The sequence below is a fragment of the Heptranchias perlo genome, chromosome 29 (assembly GCF_035084215.1).
Source record: "Heptranchias perlo isolate sHepPer1 chromosome 29, sHepPer1.hap1, whole genome shotgun sequence".
Classification (NCBI taxonomy): domain Eukaryota; kingdom Metazoa; phylum Chordata; class Chondrichthyes; order Hexanchiformes; family Hexanchidae; genus Heptranchias; species Heptranchias perlo.
This window is the reverse complement of record NC_090353.1, coordinates 29,902,488-29,923,744: the sequence shown is the minus strand read 5'-3', so window position 1 is coordinate 29,923,744 and position 21,257 is coordinate 29,902,488. Positions and strand designations below refer to the sequence as shown.

Genomic DNA, 21,257 nt, shown 5'->3' with positions numbered 1-21,257 from the left:
GGGTGGGCGGAGCGGGCGGGGGTGGGCGGAGCGGGCGGGGGTGGGCGGAGCGGGCGGGGGGGTAGGGGGAGTGGGTAGGGGGTAGCTGGAGTGGGTAGGGGGTAGGCGGAGCGGGTAGGGGGAGTGGGTAGGGGGTAGGCGGAGTGGGTAGGGGGTAGGCGGAGTGGGTAGGGGGTAGGCGGAGCGGGTAGGGGGTAGGCGGAGCGGGTAGGGGGTAGGCGGAGCGGGTAGGGGGTAGGCGGAGCGGGTAGGGGGTAGGTGGAGTGGGTAGCTGCAAACTAGCTGATCAGCTGGTGGATCAGTTATTGCAGCACGAGCTAATCTTGTTGACAGGAATCCTGCTGCAGAAATTGAAGCAGCAGTATGTGAAACTGACAATGTTTTTAGCTCCATCTATTATAAAACACAATAGACAACATAAATTGCAAAGCCCCTCATCATTGAAAACTATTGCTATTAGCTCAAAAATGGGTGCGACAGCAAGGAACTTCCTTCTGAATCCCCACTTGGTTGACTTTTTTTATATGTCTATTCCCCCCTCCCACATTTCATTTCAATGAGGATTTTACTCCACGGCCTCTTTAAAAGCTATCGGGAGTAAGTTGACACCGGGTGGCATAGTCTCCCTTGCCAGCAGAACATGTTGGTCAGGCATTGGCCCAAGACTTTCCATTAAAACCAACGGTCAGAAAATCATACTCAGCAAGTACCCAAACTTCCAATACACGATGCCAGTTGCAAGATTCCCCGCTGACAGCATGGACTTGTAAAATCACCCATATGTCATCCATGGGTTCATTCCCGACAGTTCAATAGGGAAGCGGATGTCTATGACAAATTGACTTCACACAAGCAACTCCCAGAGTCGAAGGATTCTCATTGGTCTTACCTCATTCTCACTCTCTTCTAGGACTTGATCATATTCACTGAGGGACGCCAGGAATATAATGGATGTGACATTCTCAAAGCAGTGGATCCATTTCCTCCTTTCGGACTTCTGTCCTCCAACATCCACTATTCTAAGAGTTAGAGAAGGACTTAGAAACCTTGAAGACACCCACTGATTCAATCAGGAATAACAATTGGCCACAGCATACCAACACATTAGGTGTCATTTAAAAAGAACATATGGAAGTTATTATTGCCTTTAAAACATAGCCACAAATAATAGTATTAAATGCGAATCCATAGAATACTTGGTTGGCTATCAAATATTAGATAATTTTTTTTTAAAAACAACTAAAATATATTTCTATCTATGTTCAATGCCTCTTAAATTCCATGATGTGGAGATGCCGGTGATGGACTGGGGTGGACAAATGTAAGGAATCTTGCAACACCAGGTTATAGTCCAACAATTTTATTTTAAAATCACAAGCTTTCGGAGATTATCCCCTTCGTCAGGTGAGTGACTCACTCACCTGACGAAGGGGATAATCTCCGAAAGCTTGTGATTTTAAAATAAAATTGTTGGACTATAACCTGGTGTTGCAAGATTCCTTAAATTCCACTTAGCGGCTCTAGTCAGATTTAGTGGAACCTTATCCAATATGCAGTTAAATAAATCCAGGACAGTTAATTTTATGCAAGTTTAATTGCGGGTAACAGATAGCCCAGGAGCAGCCATGAAGGCTGATACTACTATGGGACATTCCTGGTGCAATCAGAGAGCTGATCCAGATTTTAAAACCCTGCCACAAACCAGAGAAATTGTTTAATCAGACTTCTATAATCTGCTGATCTGCTTATAACTACAGAGCACAGTGCAAATGTCAGACTAGAAACTTTACATCATCCCATACAGCTATTCTAAAGCAGATCAGATTTAAATATCACCAATAAAGCCGTGTTGGATTTTAACCTCCGTTTAAACCCAATAATGAATGTGTCTATTAGTATCAGTCTTGGCTCAGTGATAGCATTCTTGCCGCCATGTCATAAGGTTGAAGGTTTCAGCCCTACTCCAGAGAGATTTCAGTGCAGTACTGAGGGAGTGCTACACTGTTGGAGGTGTTGTCTTTCAAATGAGATCTTAAACTGACCCCTACTCAGGTAGGTGTAAAAGATCCCATGGCACAATTCAAAGAAGAGCAGGAAAGTGTCCTGGCCAACATTTATTACTCCTCAAACGACTACAAACATATCAATGGTTATCTATCCCATTGCGGTTTGTGGGACCTTACTGTGTACAAACATTACAACAGTAACTACACTTTAAAAGTACTTTGTTGGCTGTGAAGTGCTTTGGGACATGAAAGGCACTATATCAATGCAAGTTCTTTACTTTCTTCTTACCACTCATCAATGGGGAAAAGTTTACTTAGCAATTGAATCTTTCATCTATTTTCCCAATAAACTCATATTTATTTGTACATCTACCCCGTGTGAAGTTAAATGGCAGGAACCCAAGTAACTGTCATTGAAGTGAAAGGAGCAGATGATAATTTTTTGTGAATTGTACTATTGATTATGCAGAGCATGAAAGAAAAGGGGAAGGAGAGATGGAATGAACGAGAGAGAGAAAAACACAGACGGTAGAAATGAGAGAAGAAGAACGAGGAAATAAAGGAGACAGAAAGAGATAATAAGCAAAAGACAAGACTAGGGAATGAAAGGTAGGAGGAAAGATGGAATGGCCAAAGGAAAAAAGAGGGAATGAGAAACAAGTGGAGATAGACTTAAAGGAAGAGAATGAGGAACAGAGAAGGAGACAATGAATGAGAGAAAAAAACGGACAGAAGTTATAAGTAACAGAGGTAATGGGAAATATAGTTAATGAGAGAGAGAATGAAGGAGAGAGAGAATAAGAGAGGAAATAGAGGGGATGAGGGACAGGGAGAGGGTAGGTCACACAGACAGAAAGGAAGGAATGCGGGGAATGGAATGACAAGTATTAAGAGTGAGGAAATGTAAGAGAGAGTATGTGAGAGAGAGAGGGTATCAAGGAGGAAAGATGGGAAATGTGACAAGGAGAGAGAAAGAATGAGTGAGTGAGAAAGAATGAGAATGAAAGAGAGAGGGAATACAACCTTCAAGTCAATAGAAATAAAGCATGTTAAAAGCTACATTGGTGGGCTAGGTTTCAAGCATCCTTGCACGGTATAGTTTAGTTACTGTAAGAGTTATCAGTGCGCACACTGGAAAACTATATTTAAAACATTGGTGTTTGGTGCACATTTGTGCACAATTTCATTTTCCAGTTCTTGAAACACTGGTCAGCTCTGCACTACCGGATACAGTTTCCTCCAATCACTACTGTCAGCAAACAAATCAGAGAGATTATAAAGCTGTTTTTTTTAAACCTCTTTTGCTAACGTTAGTGAGCAAGGAGCATGTACCTCCCACTACTGCAGGCTTTTCTTCCCATTCCCCATAAAATGGTTTCTGAATACCTTAAGGATACTTTATGCATATTAAATGAATATTCGTTAATTCCCGTCGTTGGTACTCGAACCCTCAGTACATCTTGATCTGTTGGTATATAATCACTAGCTGCAATACGATCAATGTCAGTCAGGTAACTGCAAAAAAAAACACTAACTTGAGTTCAAATTCTTGGGGCACTAATAGGATTTAAACGATATATTAGCAGCATAGTCTCCTCAACCATAGAACATGGATAAACAAAAAGATGGACCCATTGCTCAACAAGGGAAATCAATGGAAAGATGTATCTTTAAGAGCTCTGCTTTCTGTCATCTGATGACAGCCATGGGCCCTTCTCAAAATGCATAGACTAACCCCTATTTCTTCTTGATGCAAGTAGCCAACAGAGTAAGCTAGGATAACACTATAAAGAGAGTAATTATCAAAAATTAAAGGGGAGATTTTTTAAAGGGGAGTGCCAAAGTTGGAATCTCATTTAAAATGTCTAAACATTCCATGGAGACATTGGGTCAGTGTTTGTAGCTGCCGTACATTGGGTACCTCCAAGGCTTAAAAGTCCCAAAAAGAATGAAGAAAAGTCATTTCCAGATCTGCCTCCAGCTTCGCCTGACTGTAGCTTACGATCCTTTTAAGTAGCACTGCAAATGGTCGCCTCCCAACATGTAACACCTATGGTTCGTGGGTGGGCTAAGTACGCAGGGGTGGCGGTGCTGATTGACACCAGAATTCCACAGGGGTCCTAACCGTGTAATTTGGCCCCTATTTAAATGTGTTAATGAGGCCATTGCCTGATTCCAGCAGGAGCGCTGATTGCCTAAATCAAGGCCTGGCTGAAAATTGGAACGGGCTAACTGCCCATGGTTAAATCGGCTATCACCCTGTTTATGCCTAATAACAGGGTGCTAGTGAGATGAAAATCAGCCCCATTATTTAAATTAGGGGCAAGTAAGGAATTCAGGGGAAACTATTTCACACAAAGACTAATAGATACATGGAAATAGTTACTATGGAAGACCACTAAACCACATAATACAAGTCAGTTCAAAAGACAGCTAGATGCATTCTTGGAGAATTACGGGATTGAGGGATGTTGCTGGATGCTGTGCTCAATCAAGAGTACAGTGGAATTGCTGGACCAAATTTCCTATGTTCATGCATTATCAAAAAACATACAGAATAGACAAACGGAATTAAAATGCAAAGACTGAGGTAGTCATTAATTTTAACTGAACTGTACACAACGGAACATAATCATCTGAAAGGAAAAGAAAATAAGACTTACTAATTTGTAGAATCAAGCAACTGGTACTCCCGGCGTCGTTCATAGCAGGTCTTTACTCCTGGATCATTCCATAAGCTTTTAATCGCATTTGCATGCTGTATTTCAAAGGTCGTGACTTTATAAGCTTCTAATTCCTTTATTACCTGAGAATTTTGCTGTTGAATTAAAATCACAATGTAAATGGTAGAAGTAGCACAAATGCGATTCCCAGACTTCAGTTGCTCGGCTTGTTATGAAGTACATTAGATGAATTCTAAATGATTACTAAAGTAGAAGTTAAACTGAGGGAGGTGCTGCAGCACCACCTCTGGTAGGAGGGTATAATTACAATGCAACAAGTTTACATAGGCATTTCCATTTTAGATGTGGACATAGGAATTTATAATGGAAATACATAAAAATAAGAATGGAATGTATAACTTGAAAATGGGGACTGAATTATATCCACGCAGCCAGATCCTGCCCTCTAACCCGTAATTCATTCAAAGACTACACTTGCTCTTGACGCCCTGTGTGAAATGTTAAATGATATCAATTCGTAATAAATTAAAAATCTTACGTCTGTACACAGTTATTGTCAACTTTCTCCATTATATATTTTTATTTCCACATTTATAATGGGAACTTCCTATGTAAACTTGCCACAATAAAATGACACACTCCTGCCGGTGGGAGATTGAATGTACTAAAATAACAATTTCACAATGAAACTGTAACAGTCAATATTATAAAGTACCGAAATCCTGAATACACCCCTTAAACACGACTCCTGGAATGATTTTGCTCCCCTTTTTGCCTCTGCTGCTGAAATCCTTATATGTGCCTTTGTCACCTTGAGACTCAATGGGAATAATTTTCAATATTGCCTTTCATAGAATGAAAAATTGAGCGGGGTGTTTAATGGGTGGCCGGTCCACTACTGCCAGTTTTCTGCCCCCCCGACATTGAAAATTACTCTCAACTTCTTAAAGGTGTTGCCCGCTGATCTGCCATCCTTCGCCCTCCAACCTGTCCAAAACTAAGTCCCATTCACCCATCAATCTCATCCTTACTCACCTACATTCCTCACCTGTGTTTATCTTGTGAGGTTGCCAGTGTTAGTAATATAGGTTGTGAGGATAGTCAGTTTGGAAACGGGCTAAGTTGTACTAGCACAGTACAGAGCACTTGCGGCAACATAGGGAATTGTCATGTTGTAGGGATCAAAGCTTCACCTGACCTAAGTGCTTTTTTTCCCTTCCTTTCCTGAAATCATGAGTAAAACCAGAACAGGCTAGAGGGGCTGAATGGCCTAGTCCTGTTCCTGTGTTCCCATGTTCCTCATTAGAGGGTCCCTTACTGGAATGCATGGACACTGGTCACTCTCCACTCTCTCACCCAAAAGGCCATGCTTCATGTGAGCCTGCACAGTGAGTATTGGAAGGCTATTCCGACTGTGGAGGATATCACTAATGAACCGGGTCTTGGCGACATTTGACATCTACAGGTGCACTTCCATTGAAGGTTGCTGTAAAATGGTCAGTTTTCCCCTCCATAACCCAAGGGATATGGTGGCCAATTGTGGCACCCTTACCATGGCACCAGCTGAGTTTAGTTAACCCTGCACTGACTGAGGATCAAACCTGCTTCTGTGTGCCTTTATTGCTTAGCCATTGAGGGAGTCTATAAAAATTAATTTCAAAAGCAAAATAAGTTCACATACATAATTTGAGTGGGCATGCCAACCACCTGATAATAAGGCTGAGAATTAATTAAGCTTAGGAAGTTCAGTACATGTGATTAATATTGCATGAGCTTTTTTCCTCCAATTAGTAAAGTAATTCCAATTCTGAATCTGATGTTCTGTGTGCATTTTTGGGGTGCTAAGTGTATTCATGCATATTTTTACACACTGCTAATGTAATTAGCAGCAGATTTGCATGGATATTCCTAATTGAAATCCGGCTTATCCAAACGTTTACAAAATGTCTGGCATTGAATTTTCAACTAGGACACTCCGTACAGATGGAATATGAGGTATTGGTTACTCCCTACAGCTGGAATATGAGGTACTGGTTACTCCCTACAGCTGGAATATGAGGTAACCATGGAAGAGGGTCCTGAAATTCCATTGGTCTCCCCCCATGGGAAACTTGCTTCCAGTTAGTAGTGTCATAAAGCAGCACTCGCATCAGAAACTATAGCTGATCTGTAATCAGTTTGTTTCAGCTAAAATGAAAACTATGAATGTAGGGAATTTGTGCTAAAAGTAATGCTGAAAGTGCAGAGAATCTGAAAGAAAAAAAAATATTATATATATATAAACATTTCTTTCTTACCTTGTTGGCATTTGCTTGCAGGCAAGCAATGATTTGTTAAAGAACAGATATGGGAAGTCGAAACAAAAAAAAGTTTCATTTTAAATAAAGGACTCTATTTCTTCAATCTAAATTTCCTTTTAATATTTTACTATTTTCACAAATAGATTTTGTTTCCTAAATCACAAGAAACTTTTCAATGTTTTTTTGTGGTTAAATAGTTACATTCTTTGACAATTAACCAAAACATTTACAAAAATTGCAAGAGAAATTTTCATGTTGCAGTGTACTGTACATAATGTGGGCAGAGGAATTAGTATTATTAATAATTTTACTATAAAAGTCGGCATGAATATTAACTGGAAATTCCTGTGTTCACTGATTTTTCCAGTCAAATTATCAATGGGTGTACTACTCCCACTGCTCTAACAACAGATTAGGAGACACAGTTGGGATCCTGTTCAACCATGAGCTGAGCCTTCCACCCCAAGAACAACAACTTGCATTTATATGTAGAAAGAAAGAATTTGGATTTATATAGCGCCTTTCATGACCTCAGGACATCCCAAAGCACTTTACAGCCAATGAAGTACTTTTGAAGTGTAATCACTGTTGTAATGTAGGAAACGCTCCAAAGCACATAAGGAGCTATTAGGACAAGTGATCAAAAGCTTGGTCAAAGAGGTAGGCTTTAAGGAACGTTTTAAAGGAGGGGAGAGGTAGAGAGGTGGAGAGATTTAGGGAGGGAATTCCAGAGCTTAGGACCTAGACAGCTGAAGGCACGGCCACCAATGGTGGAGCGATTAAAATCGGGGATGCGCAAGAGACAAGAATTGGAGGAGCGCAGAGATCTCAGAGGTTTGTAGGGCTGGAGAAGGCTACAGAGATAGGGAGGGGCGAGGCCACGGAGGGATTTGAAAACAAGGATGAGACTTTTAAAATCGGGTCGTTGCGGATCGGGAGCCAATGTAGGTCAGCGAGCACAGGGGTGATGGGTGAACGGGACTTGCTGCGAGTTAGGACACGGGGCAGCAGAGTTTTGGATGAGCTCAAGTTTACAGAGGGTGCAAGGTAGTAGGCCAGCCAGGAGAGCATTGGAATAGTCAAATCTAGAGGTAACAAAGGCATGGATGAGGGTTTCAGCAGCATATGAGCTGAGGCAGACGTGGAGTCGGGCGACATTATGGAGGTGGAAGTAGGCGGTCTTGGTATTGGAGGAATATGCGGTCGGAAGTTGGGCATCCTGTTCAACCATGGGCTGAGCTTGTCACCAAAACCTTCAGAACCATGCCTGCTTACACCCTTAGTTCCCTCCAGCCCCACTGAAATCCTAAGCCATGCCTTCATCACCTCGAGGATTGACTTATCAAATGCTCTCCTTACTAGTGTCACTGCCTCCACCCATTACAAATTTCTGGCAAATCCAAAACTCCTTGATCCCTGTCCTCTCCTGTACGAAGTCCCATACACCTATCACCTTTGTCGCTTAAAAGCTCCACTGGCTATTTGTACCACAAGAAATCTACTTCGAGATCCTCCTTTTCAAATCCCGCCACAGCCTCATTCTGCCCAATCTGATCTTCTCCAGGTATACATGGCTCTCTATTATTCAATCCTCTGAATTTAAATGACTACTTGTCTCCCGCTCCATCAGAGGCTGATTATACAATCACTAAAGTCTTGACCTCTGGGGTTCTCTTCTAAAATCACTTTTCTTTCCTACCTCCCTTCCTGCTGTCAAAAGCCTCCTAAAAATCCATGTCTTTGACCATTTAGATATCTCCCTCCAAACACCCTCCCTTTCCTGCTCACTCTCTATCTCTCCACCTTGTGAAGGGCTTGAAGATGCTTTCATGTGACGACTGCTATATAAATGTAAGTTGTAATAACATCTTGCTCAGGGAACTGGTTGGTGCAATGGGCTAGATACTGGCTTTTCAACCCTGAGATTTGGGTTTAAATCCAGTCTAGATTGATGGGATGAATGTCCCTATTGACTTCTAGTTACAAGAGACAATGCAACATGGGTTTAGGCAGTCTCAATCCAGTTCTTGTTGGGTTATGGGCCTACAGCTTAAAACTGACTCTAATTTGCATTAATTGGCAATGTCACTCACAGGTCTAAGATTGGTTAGTGCGGTGAAATGGAAAAATACCATGCTGGTGCAGTAGGCATTGCTTATCTCCAGCTGGGTCTGAGGCATATTGTTGGGATAGTGCAGAGCGAGCTTTACACTGCATCTAGCTGTACTGTACTATAACTGACTCAGCTAACATGATGCTAACACTAGCATTCCTCACCTTGATGAGCAGGGAAAAGAAGAGAACCAGGAAAAGGCCATTGGCCCAGGGAGCCTGTTTTGTTGTTTTTTGAAAAGTAATTCCTTGCTTTTGACTGGATGTACCAGATGCCTGGTATAAGCAAACATGAAAGATATACTTTAGCACTGTCTAGTCTCGCTATAATGAGAACAAAAGAGCACCGATAACCTTTCAAGGTGCTAAGTGCTTTATCTTTATGTAGTCCCCACCACAATCCTTCTTACATAATGAAATAATTTCAGAAATGCGGCAAGAATGTCTTTCACTCTCCTGGTATAATGTGATATTTGCACATAGCCCTACTGTTGCTTTGAATGTTTAGAATTTGTTTTTTTTTTTAAAAAAGAGAAATACATTATTAATAAGGTTCAAATAAAATATTTCCCTTTCTATCTCTCTTTCCATGTTGCCTGTTGTCACAGCTGATAAATGCTGGCTACCTGACCTAATACACTTTACTGGCAAAAGCAGATAGAGGATTAATGGTGTGAGATTACCCACTTGAGATTGTCTGGCAGGAAAATAATTTAGTCTGAGCAAATGCCTCATTCTGCCAAACAGGTAATATTTCTGTCAGTATTCTGTTCCCTGTTGCACATGCAACTTAACATGGAAAGAAAAATGTCTGTAGTTATAAAGAGTCCCTGGCCCCCATCTTCCTACTTCTTCCAAATACCTCTTGTTTATTGATACATTCTGTAGTGAAATGCCAGTCTTCGTCTATATATCATTCTTTTCAAAGTTCAAGGAAATGTTCCGATATCTTAAAATGTAACCAATTTTATGGATCAAAATACAGCTTTTAAAAAAAAATTGTTATTGGCACGTGGGCCATATTGGCAAGACCTCATTTATTGCCCGTCCCTAGTTGCCCTGACAAGATGGTGGTGGGTCTTCTCCATAAACCGCTGCAATCCTTCTGTTGATGAGGATCCCATGATGGTGTCAGGTAGGAAATTCCAGGATAGTGACCCAACGACAATGAAGGAATGGTAATACATGTTTAAGTCAGGATAATGCATGAGAGGAACCTGGAAGTGATGGTGTTCCCATGACATTGCTGCTCTTGTCCTTCTTGGTGGTAGAGATCACAGAGGAGGCAGTTGCTGTTGAAGTAGCCTTGGTGGGTTGCTGCAGTGCATCCAGTAGATCATACACACTATAGCCACAATGCACCAGTGGTGATGGGGATGGATATTGAGTCCATTGGCAGGGGCATTGATAAAGCAAACTGCTCCATACTAGATACGATAATGGGAGAGTCCTGCCCTTTGGATGATACAATGAGCTGAGGACCTGGCTGCCTGTTTCAGGTGAACGTTAAAAACCTCATGTAACTATTTGAAAAACAGCAGTGTTCTCTTGGTGTCTGGCCAACATTCCTCCTTCAAACAACAGCACCAAAAAAAAGATTAACTGTCCATTCATCTTATTGCTGTTTGTGGAATGCTGTTAGCAAGAAGTGGCTGCCATGTTTACCTATGCAACAGTTACAGCACTCTAAAACACTCATTATGTGAAGCACCGTGAGATGTTTCAATGACAGGACAAAGTGTTATATAAACACAACTATTCTGATAGTTAGGGTACTAGAATGAACTTCAATGGCCACAATGGCATTTTACCTCACTGACTTTTCTTTTGTTCTAAACATTCGCCCTTCCAATTTCAAAAGACAGAAGGTTAGGGCTGATTTTCCAAGTTCACACTACCAGCCCACCGGCTGCACATATTGAGAAACTGCGGGCCTGTTGCCAGTGATCTTCTGTCTATTAATTGTGGCACAATGTTAATATTCTTCCGCCTGCTGTTTCTGGATAAGTGTGGCTGACAGGCAAGGGCTCCCAGCCAGTAGGTTGAATTTAGAAATTGACCATCCCCCCTCTTCCTTATTTCTTAGGATGCTCATATAGAATGTTTCATAGAAACGGTAGTTTAAGTATAGACAGAACCATCATTATGTAAGACAGACAATCCAGTTCAAAGAAGGAAGAAATTAAAAACAGAAGATTCACATAGGCCATTTATTAACACTACTCATTTTGACCTTACCTTATTTTCCTGCTGTTGGTATTGTATATTCAAGGTGTCCATAGCTCTTGTAATGGACTGCATTGCAGTGATTATGTTCTGGTAGACCAGCTTTGCAAAGGCTTTCCTATCTTCCTCTGAGTATCCAGACCCATGAATAATTCTCATCTGTTTGATGAATGTGCTTTTGCCACTTTCTCCAGTACCTGGTTTAAAAGAGGTGCCGAGACACAAATTAGATTGTTCACTTATTACAGGATAAGGAAAGGTGCAATGAGGAACATCTAGGTTCTATTGCATTGTCTTATACCCAAATTTACTACATGGTGAGTCACTGATTTCAGCTGTCCTGTCATAGGAAAGTTATGGCCAGTGGAAGGGAGGTTTTTCTCCATCAAAAGGGAAGGGAAGTTCAGGCTAGCATTGACAGAGGCCTTGGCGCATGTCTCCAGCTTCTTGTCTCAACTAGGAAAGGTGCATGGTCTGTTGATGCTCTGTGAGGAGAGAGGGGAGATATTGTTTTCTAAGCCGTCCCGGCTGGGATTGAAATACATGGCCCTTTATTTCTGGGATGCCAGGCTACCCAGACCAGAATCAAAATTGAGATCTGCAATAGTATATTTGAGTGGAGTGGTTATAGTACTAGACTAGCAATCCAAAGGTCAAGTGGTCAACTCCCATCATGGCAAGTTGTGAAATTGAACTATAATTTGAGTGTGGGCACCAGAGAAAATAACCATAAAAACTGCTGGATTGTCCAAAACAATCGAAGCAACTTGTTTAATTAACAAAGACGTTTGATAAAGTAATACGTAATCGACTTGTGAGCAAAATTAAAGCCCATGGGAATAACGGGAGAGTGGCAGTGTGAATATGAAATTGGTGAGGGACAGAAAGCAGAGAGTAGTGGTGTACGGTTGTTTTTCAGACTGGAGGGAAGTTTACAGTGGTGTTCCCCAGGGGTCGGTATTAGGACCCTTTTGATATATATTAATGACCGGGACTTGGGTATATAGGGCATAATTGCAAAGTTTGTAGATGACACAAAACTCGGAAATGTAGCAAACAACGAGGAGGAGGATAGTAACATACTTCAGGAGGACGTAGACAGATTGGTGAAATGGGCAGACACATGGCAGATGAAATTTAATGCAGAAATGTGTGAAGTGATGCATTTTGGTAGGAAGAATGAGGAGAGGCAGTATAAACTAAATGGTACAATTTTAAAGGGGGTTCAGGAACAGGGAGACCTGGGTACGTATGTACACAAATCTTTGAAGGTGGCAGGACAAGTTGAGAAGGCTGTTAAAAAAGCCTTTAAAAATAGAGGCATAGAGTACAAAAGCAAGGAAGTTATGCTAAACCTTTACAAAACACTGGTTAGGCCAAAGCTGGAGTATTGTGTTCAATTCTGGGCACTACAATTTAGGAAGGATGTCATGGCTTAGAGAGGGTGCAGAAGAGATTTATTAGAATGGTAACATGGATGAGGGACTTTAGTTATGTGGAGAGACTGGAGAAGCTAGGGTTGTTCTCCTTAGAGCAGAGAAAGTTAAGAGGAGATTTGATAGAGGTGTTCAAAATCATGAACAGTTTTGATAGAGTAAATAAGGAGAAACTGTTTCCAGTGGCAGAAGGGTCAGCGACCAAAGGACACAGATTTAAGGCAAAAGAACCAGAGGTGACATGAGGAAAACATTTTTTACACAGCGATTTGTTATGATCCAGAATGCACTGCCTGAAAGGGCGAAGGAAGAAGATTCAATAGTAACTTTCAAAAGGGAATTGGATAAATACTTGAAGGGAAAAAATTTACAGGGCTATGGGGAAAGAGCAGGGGAGTGGGACTAATTGCATAGCTCTACCAAAGAGCTGGCACAAACACAATGGGCTGAATGGCCTCCTTCTGTGCTGTATTATTCTATGTTTCTATGATTCTAGCTACCCCATATGATGCCAGTTCGAAGAGACCTAGCCACCGTTCAATTGTAAAACAATTGCTAAAAATAGGCCCGCCACCACCTTCTCAGGGCGACTATGAATGGGCAATAAATGCAGGCCTAGCCTTCTGAAGTGTCAAATGGCTCAGTTGGTAGCACTCTTGCCTCTGAGTCAGATGGTTGGGGTTCAAGTCTCACTCCAGGGACTTGAGCACAAAATCCTGACTGACACTCCAGTGCAGTTCTGAGGGAGTGCTGCAATGTTGGACGTGCTGTCTTGCTTTGAAATGTTAAACTGAGACCCTCTCTGTCCTTTTGGATGTAAAAGATCCCATGGCACTATTTCGAAGAAGTTCACCCTGTTGCCCTGGGCAATATTGATCCTTCAACCAACATCTAATATTGAATGATCTGGTCATATCACATTGCTGTGAGTGGGACCTTGCTGTGCGCAGATTGGCTGTCGTGTTTCCTACATTACAACAGTGACTACACTTCAAAAATACTTCATTGGCTGTAAAGCACTTTTGGACGTCCTGAGGCAGTGAAAGGCGCCATATAAATGCAAGTCTTTCTTTCATTCTCTCAACAAGAAATACTAAAAGTTTTGTAGTGCCTTTGGTTTGGTCCTCAACTAAACTCCTCTGGGCCAACCTGAGGGAAAAAAAAGAACTCAAAGTGGGAGCCATGAAAAAAGTATACTACAGCAAGCAAGGGATCGCAGAGCAAGGTAATGAGCCCCAGCCCACCAAACTGCAAGGGAGACAGATGTTTTGAATGGAGGGTGGCAATCCTTCCAACCAGATGGCAAGGGAAACAAACCCCACTGTTGCATAACTCCCCCCTACCCCACAAAATAAAAACAGAGAACCATCCTGGACAATTGACCACACTTATAACAACTGTAAGTATTGGGTGGGTCAGGTACAATTAAAAAGGTAATCATTTAAACCATTTATCTGTTAGACAAGCACTTCCAAAGATTGACACCAGAATAGAATAGGATAAGGAAATGAATGCACTCTCAGTGCATTATTAGTAACATGATATCATGCAAGTGCAGAATAGTAGGAAAATGTCCCACTGACCATATCCTGTTGTATCGTGTGTGTCTACATAACAACAGTCACTGTAACTTATAGCAAACATTTGTGAAGCGCCTTGGGACATTTCTGAAGGTCTTTTTCTTTTCTAAAAGTATAGAGACACCAAATTGTCTCAGCTGATCAAAGTTCTGATGTTAATAAATAAGATGAATTTATTAAGATTTGAAATCCAATTCAAAACTCATCTTCATTGTATATAATACTTGTCTCTCATTAACCCATATATAGACTCAGACCATAATAGAGCACTAAGGTAAAAACGATTATATTATGTACAGTTGTGCCTTATACATCCCTGGGGCGCTGTGGTCAATTGTAGCTCCCTTACTACCACGTTTCCAACAGTGACTACACCTCATAAGTACTTCATTGGCTGTAAAGCGCATTGGAATGCCCTGAGGTCGTGAAAGGCGCTATATAAATGCAAGTCTTTCTTTCTTTCTCTGGCCAAAATCAGTTAACTCAGCACAGGCAATGAAATAAAATTGAAGAATGTGCCAATGTTATTTAATGAAAACTCTGTTTTATATGTGTATATATATATATATATATATACACACATAAAAATGAGAGAGAATTTTATATGTAAATTCACTTCCCATTTTTTATATTCTGCTTTCCCCTTTTACACAATTCTACGTCATCATCTGGCTAAGTGGTTTAGGGTTTTTATTGCTACTGGTGACTGTTCTGCATGCATGTGGTCAATCTTTGTTCACTTGATATATTCTTATCCTTCCACTTCCACATGGAGGATGTGATATTGAAACTGTACAGTATTGTCGTCAGATCACCCTTTGAGTGCTGTTGTACTACTTTTGCAACCAAGACATAAGGGAGAGATTCAGCCTCTGGTGATGGTGCAGAGATGAGCGACAAGGCTGATCCTTAGTGTCAGAAGATTGAGTTATTGGGAAATGCTGAAGTAACTTGGATTCTCTTCGGCCTTGAAAGGAGATGACTGAGAGGGAGCCTCGCGGTGTAATATAGAAAAGGTAAATGAAAACCCTTGACAGTAGAATCAGATGACAGGTTCAAATTGGTGAAAGACAAATTCATGGCTGGGAGGTTTTCCTTAAAGCACAGAGTGACAAAATGAATTTCCAGGCAGGGTTATTAGAGACAAAGATCCTCGGAGTAATTTGAGAGATTGTTGGGTTGCTACGATGGTGGAACTGCGGATTTGTCAAGTAGGGAATCCTGAATTGATTTCCTCATTTGGATTTTTCCTGTGGAAACAAAGTTGAGCCAACAGGAGATTAGAAGAATTACCACAACCCTTCCCCTTCCACTACAGAATAATGGCTTTGCACAAGCAGTTAAAGCTGTATTGTTTAACTGTTTCAGAAAGATGCTGGATGGGAATGGGTTTTGAGGCTGTAGGGATGAGTATAATCTAAGATGATCAAAAACATCACTGGATGCAATGTTCATTTTCTGCTGTGGGGTTGGGGGGGGGGGGTGGAGGGAAGAATGTCGGCTGCAGAAGGTAGCAGGGCACAGTTGAGTAGTGGAGATTTGAGAATTATTTGAATATTCTCAAATCTTATTTGATTGCTTTAGTAGATCAGGAGGTATTGACAGAAATTTCCATCAGGAGATATATTGGGTGGGATTGAGTCCATGAAAGGGTAAATTGTACATGGACAGGAAGGATCAGGCTTAATAGACTGAATGGACTTTCCTGATTCCAAAAGTATCCTTTACATTACTAGCTCTGCCTGCCAAATATTAGGTTTTTAAAGTGTTATCTCCAATTTCCATCAATTACTATCTAAGACATAGGTTTTCAAACTGGGGTTCATTTTGCTAACATAGTGAAGTGCTTAATAACTATTTATTCTCACACAACAAATGATCCCTCAAGGAAATAAATGGTTGTCAGCATTTGATTTCAGCTTCCAGGAAGTCACAATTGTGTTGAAGATTTTGTGTTTCCAAACAAGTGCGTGACAAAGAGAGAACCTGTTTAACTTCATTATATTCCCAACAGTCACCAAAAGGGAGCAGGGAGTTCAAATATGACACTGATGGAGTTAAAGGCATTTACCCAAAAACAATTACTCTTTGCGTAAATCAAATTATTAGTGTCACAGAAGGTATGCTCTCCCTCATTCTTTGAATGCAATCTATTGTCTACATATCTTTAGGACAGACAGGTTATTTAGCTTTAGGGAAAAGAGAAGGTGGAATTGCTGAGCAAGCACTTTCCTCGGCAGCTCTGTACTCTAAATCTATGACAGGATCATGTGATCTTTCCCCAATCTCATACTATAACACTGTCCTTAACAAATCTCCCAATACATCCAAAAAGCAAATCAGTTGGGAAATTTGTCTGATATGGCAGGAAATCTGTACCAGCCTGTACACATTTCCCAGGGGGTTTCGGAAATTAACCAGAAATACATATGGGCTTATACAAATCTATCGTTTATACACAAACCTGTCATACTGCTGCAGCTAATCCAGGATCCTCCGAGATGGTCCATAAAATATATAATAGTCCCACCCGAAGATTACTGGGTTACAGCTTCACAAGCAAAAGAAACAATTTGCTTAAGTAATAGTCATAAATGCTCAAAGTGATAAACTATGGGAGAGTAAGTATGTGCAGAATAAAATACACTTAAAGAATAAAGACTGTACCACACATAAGTAATCTTCCTTCCTTCCTTTCAGTTATCTGCTGCATATTGTTAGGAGTTTTTCATTGTAATGCCAGAATATGAGTTAAATGGGATTTGTTGCCTTAAGGATCAATGCATCAAACAGTGTATTCTTCAGAAGATAAGTGTTTAGTAAAGACATGATTATTACTCCTTGCAGCCGTTTTATGAATGGAGCCTAGAGCAACTCCTTTAACACTAATAGGACGTGGCTTCCAACCACAGGAACAAAGAACTGAGTACCAGTCTGTAGATACAAACTTATACAGCTGGTGGATGTTTGGAAGGATTACAGCAATAATGCTCACACTAGGAAACTATGTTCACAAGGAGTGCTGATCCAAGATGGGACTATAGCTTTGTAGCACTGATTCTCTAACCCGCGCTCCCTGTAAGCCTGTAGTTCCCTATTTTCTCTCTCCCTCCCTTCTTGAATAGCTACAATCTATACTGAACCAACAATGAGCTTTGACCTCTCCCCTACCCTGGATCAGAAGAACACCTCCACTCTACCAACAGGATATTTTCATTTCTTGCACCAATAATAATTTGGTGCTGTGGAGTCACATCCACTGGAACTTGGGTTGAGAGCGGCCAAACTGGTTTCACTTAAGACCATTACAGCCATCAGAGTCTGATCATCATCAGGCAATCAGTCTGGGCTGGATCTGAACTCTGACCTAACAGTGAAAGGACAATGTCCTAACCTGCACAGTACCTCATAAAAGTTTGGATGCAATGTAATAAAATAGCTACAAGGGATACTCAAAAACATCTTCACTTTATTGATAAGGCCAAATATAATTACTAGTGACTTAGCTCAGGATTGAACTCAAAGCCTAAACTAATTTTGTAATACATTATATTCCATGGCATTATTAGTTTTTGTACAGAAACCTCAGTGAAGAGCCAAAGCCTCAAGTGTGGGATAGCATTAAGGTTTAGAGATTAGCAGGAAGAGGAGATAAATAAAGTTCCTCTCATAATCTATAGGGGTTTTAATAGTCTGTAGATTATGAGAGGAAGGGAAGACTGAGGGAGGTCCTGGTAAAGAATGATCTAGAACATGAGAGGGTGCAATGCACATGATCACAACACAGTAAAGATATAGAGAGAAGGATGATTACATAGGTTGGCATATTTGGAGCTTAGGAGGAATAAAAGAGAAACATTCAGATAAACAATGATTACAGTATTATCACAGCACAGAAGGAGGCCATTTGGCCCAATGTGCCTGTGCCAGCTCTTTGAAAGAGTTATCCAATTAGCCCCATTCCCTTGCTCTTTCCCCACAGCCCTGCAATTTTTTTTCTTTTACGATTATATATCCAATTCCCTTTTGAAAGTTGCTATTGAATCTGCTTCCTCCACCCCTTCAGGCAGTGCATTCCAGATTATCAATAAAATAGAGAAGCAAGAAAGCTTGTGAGAGAGGTTGCAGATTTGAGTTGAGAGAAGAAGTGCCTAGCATATGATAATGTTTTGTTTGTATTGAGTCAAGAGCACCAGAGACATGTTAGATAAGACTGTTTGCATTTTATCAATGGTTTGTGCATACTTTAAATCATTTCGTTTTAACTAATCCCGAGGGGATTTTGCAGGTCACCGTGTATTTGTGTACACAATCAGATCATCATCAGATCTGTGGTATTTATTGAGAAGAATGTGTTCCAACTAAAATATATTTTAGTGATTTAAAAAATAATAATGATAATATATTGAGAAGGTCTCTCCCATACTTAAACTGGAACTCCATTGTGGACTTAGTATCGCACCACTTCAAACAATGTTTATTTTACTAAGAAATGTTGATTCAAAAAGCTCTGGAAACAATCCTGCAAAGGCTTTATTTAATGGGTTATCAATATCAGTGATAAACCTGGTACAACACATTTGGCTTTTTTCTGATGCCAAAGGGATAACTTTTCCCCCTCCCCAGATCTTTGCCCAGAGGTATTTTTGAGCAGCCATGGTCATTTCCACTAACTACCACCAGAGCTCTCCATGGCCAAACCCAGCACTGCAGGTCATACATTGCATATTCAGATCAGGATGGAAGTCTCGTGGTTATGGATCAGCAGCCCATCGTGATGCTGTCCTTTTTTTTTTGTAAAAGCTCAATTGGTTCACTAATATCCTTCAAAGGAAGGTGACCTGCTCTCCCTACCCAGTCTGGCCTACATGGGACTCTAGTTCACACTATTTACAGTATACAAACTTGAATCACCACTTCTTAGGGATAGGTAATAAATGTAGCCTTGCCAGCACCGTCCACATCTGAGGACAATTTTTTAAGATCTCAGCTTCAAATATATGTGGCATCTTCATATGTTAATGGAATGGCAAAAAAAATATAATGGTTTTATATATTATATATAAACCCATCTCGGAACCATTCCAGCCTCGCACAGTGGGGATGGCAGGCAGTAGGGGATTGACTCTAGCAGTCGTAGCACACAGTAGGACATCGATTCTGGCAGAGGTGGCAGGCAGCAGGAGGGGCAGTGGTTGGTGGGTCTTGACTGACTTCAACGGGTCAGCAGCCAAAAGAGATAATAGGCAGAAGGGAATTTAATCTTAGAGGCAGCAGCCGCTGGGGATACCAGCAGGAGCATCAAGTACAGCAAGCGGTGAGGATGGCAGGCAAGCTATAGCTAAAATAGAACAGGCAGCAATTACAAAGAGGTTTTATAGGAAGGCAGGCTTGCTGGCATGCTATGATTTTTGGTTGCCCGACGCAAATTCCATTTATTCATGCTGCTTACACGATTCTGGTAGATTTTCTGCAACTGCAGTAAATTGGTGGCCTTGATTATATTGTCTGAACCCCTTGACGGAATTACTGCTTTGTAATATATACCAATTATGCTGTTTCCAGAAAACAGCTGTAGATTATCACTCAATAAACTTGCAGTGATTACAACATAGGCATTATTGCTTCAGGACTATGGAGGTATTCATGCAGACTAAATGTAGCATACTGGACTTCAATATGTCCCATGAAACCAGCCACCAGCAAAAAAACAGAAATAGATTGAAAACAGAAACATAATTGCCCGGGCAACTTCATGGGAAGCATTATAAAATGACGATGATTTGAAGGCAGCAATCTCATCTCTAGGCTTTGATGAAAGTTCAAGTTCACTGAACTTTGTGATGTATAGCAGTCAAATGCACTTTTCGACATTTTGCTGGAGCCAGTGTCCTCCCTGGCTGGTGAGTGATAGCAAAACCATTTTGCTGGTCTATATGGGGTGAATACTTCAGATGCCTGGCCCACTGTTGGCCAAAAAAGCAAGACAAGGTGCTTTGCATGTATGCTATTGTTGGATGTAGTACTGTCATTGGAGGCTCAAATGATACCTCATTTCCCAGTGCGAGCAGTTTTAAACAGCACAAGCATCACCTTGATTGGATTTGAGGGGGTTTAATAGTGTAATGGAATCTGATACTGGAGTAGCAACACAGAAGTCATGAGTTCATTAAATCTGGTCATTTGTGAGCAGGCACCAAAAAACAAAAATGGCCATGAAAGATGCCAAGTTGACTTAGACCCCAATTGGTTCACTAATGTCCTTCAGGGAAGGCAACCAGCCACTCCTACCCAGTCTGGCTTCCACCTGTCTCGAGTCCTATACTCCGTGGTTGACTCTAAATGGCCTCTGAATGGCCTAGCAAGCCATTCAGTTGTAAAACAATTGGGACCAAAAAGCCCACCACCTTTGTTGGGCAACTAGAGAGGGGCAATTAAAGTAGCAGTCAACATTGCCCACATCCTGAGAAAAAAAAAGTTTCCTGTTGAATTTGGAACAGCTGAAACTGTAAGGTGAATGTGCTACAGACAACCTTGTTTCCAGTCACAACGAAAGGGAACACCTGAATCACCGTATACTATGAGAAACACTTGGTGAATTTCCAAGATATTTTAAGCTTCTGGCTATATCCTCTCATCTGATATACAGCGGATGATATGATATAAATGGTATTTCCATTGGTAACAGATTGGATTGTTCCAGACATTATGCAGTCAACCAAAATGGCTGGCAGAACAACACAGGGACTTGAATCACAATCAACATTCCTATCAGCCACGCACTACCCACACCAAAAAAAAGTAACATCTGGTCGCCGTTCTGTTCTGAAGTTCAACCTGACAAGCCAATTAATCACTAGTGATCAGTGCAAGTTTGGGTCAAAAAGTAAGCTCAAAACAGGGTCAGTTGGGT

General features: G+C 41.1%; 1 protein-coding gene across 1 annotated transcript in view; it reads right to left on the bottom strand.

Annotated features, from left to right (window-relative positions):
- Nucleotides 1-21,257, bottom strand: part of LOC137299557 (guanine nucleotide-binding protein subunit alpha-11-like) — a 45,399-nt gene that overhangs the window by 7,951 nt on the left and 16,191 nt on the right. The window contains exons 2-5 of the mRNA XM_067968384.1: nt 11,341-11,525; nt 4,670-4,824; nt 3,393-3,521; nt 890-1,019 (exon numbers count right to left, since the gene is read on the bottom strand). Of these exons, the coding sequence (XP_067824485.1) occupies nt 890-1,019; nt 3,393-3,521; nt 4,670-4,824; nt 11,341-11,525 (599 nt within the window). The remainder of the gene's footprint in view (nt 1-889; nt 1,020-3,392; nt 3,522-4,669; nt 4,825-11,340; nt 11,526-21,257) is intronic.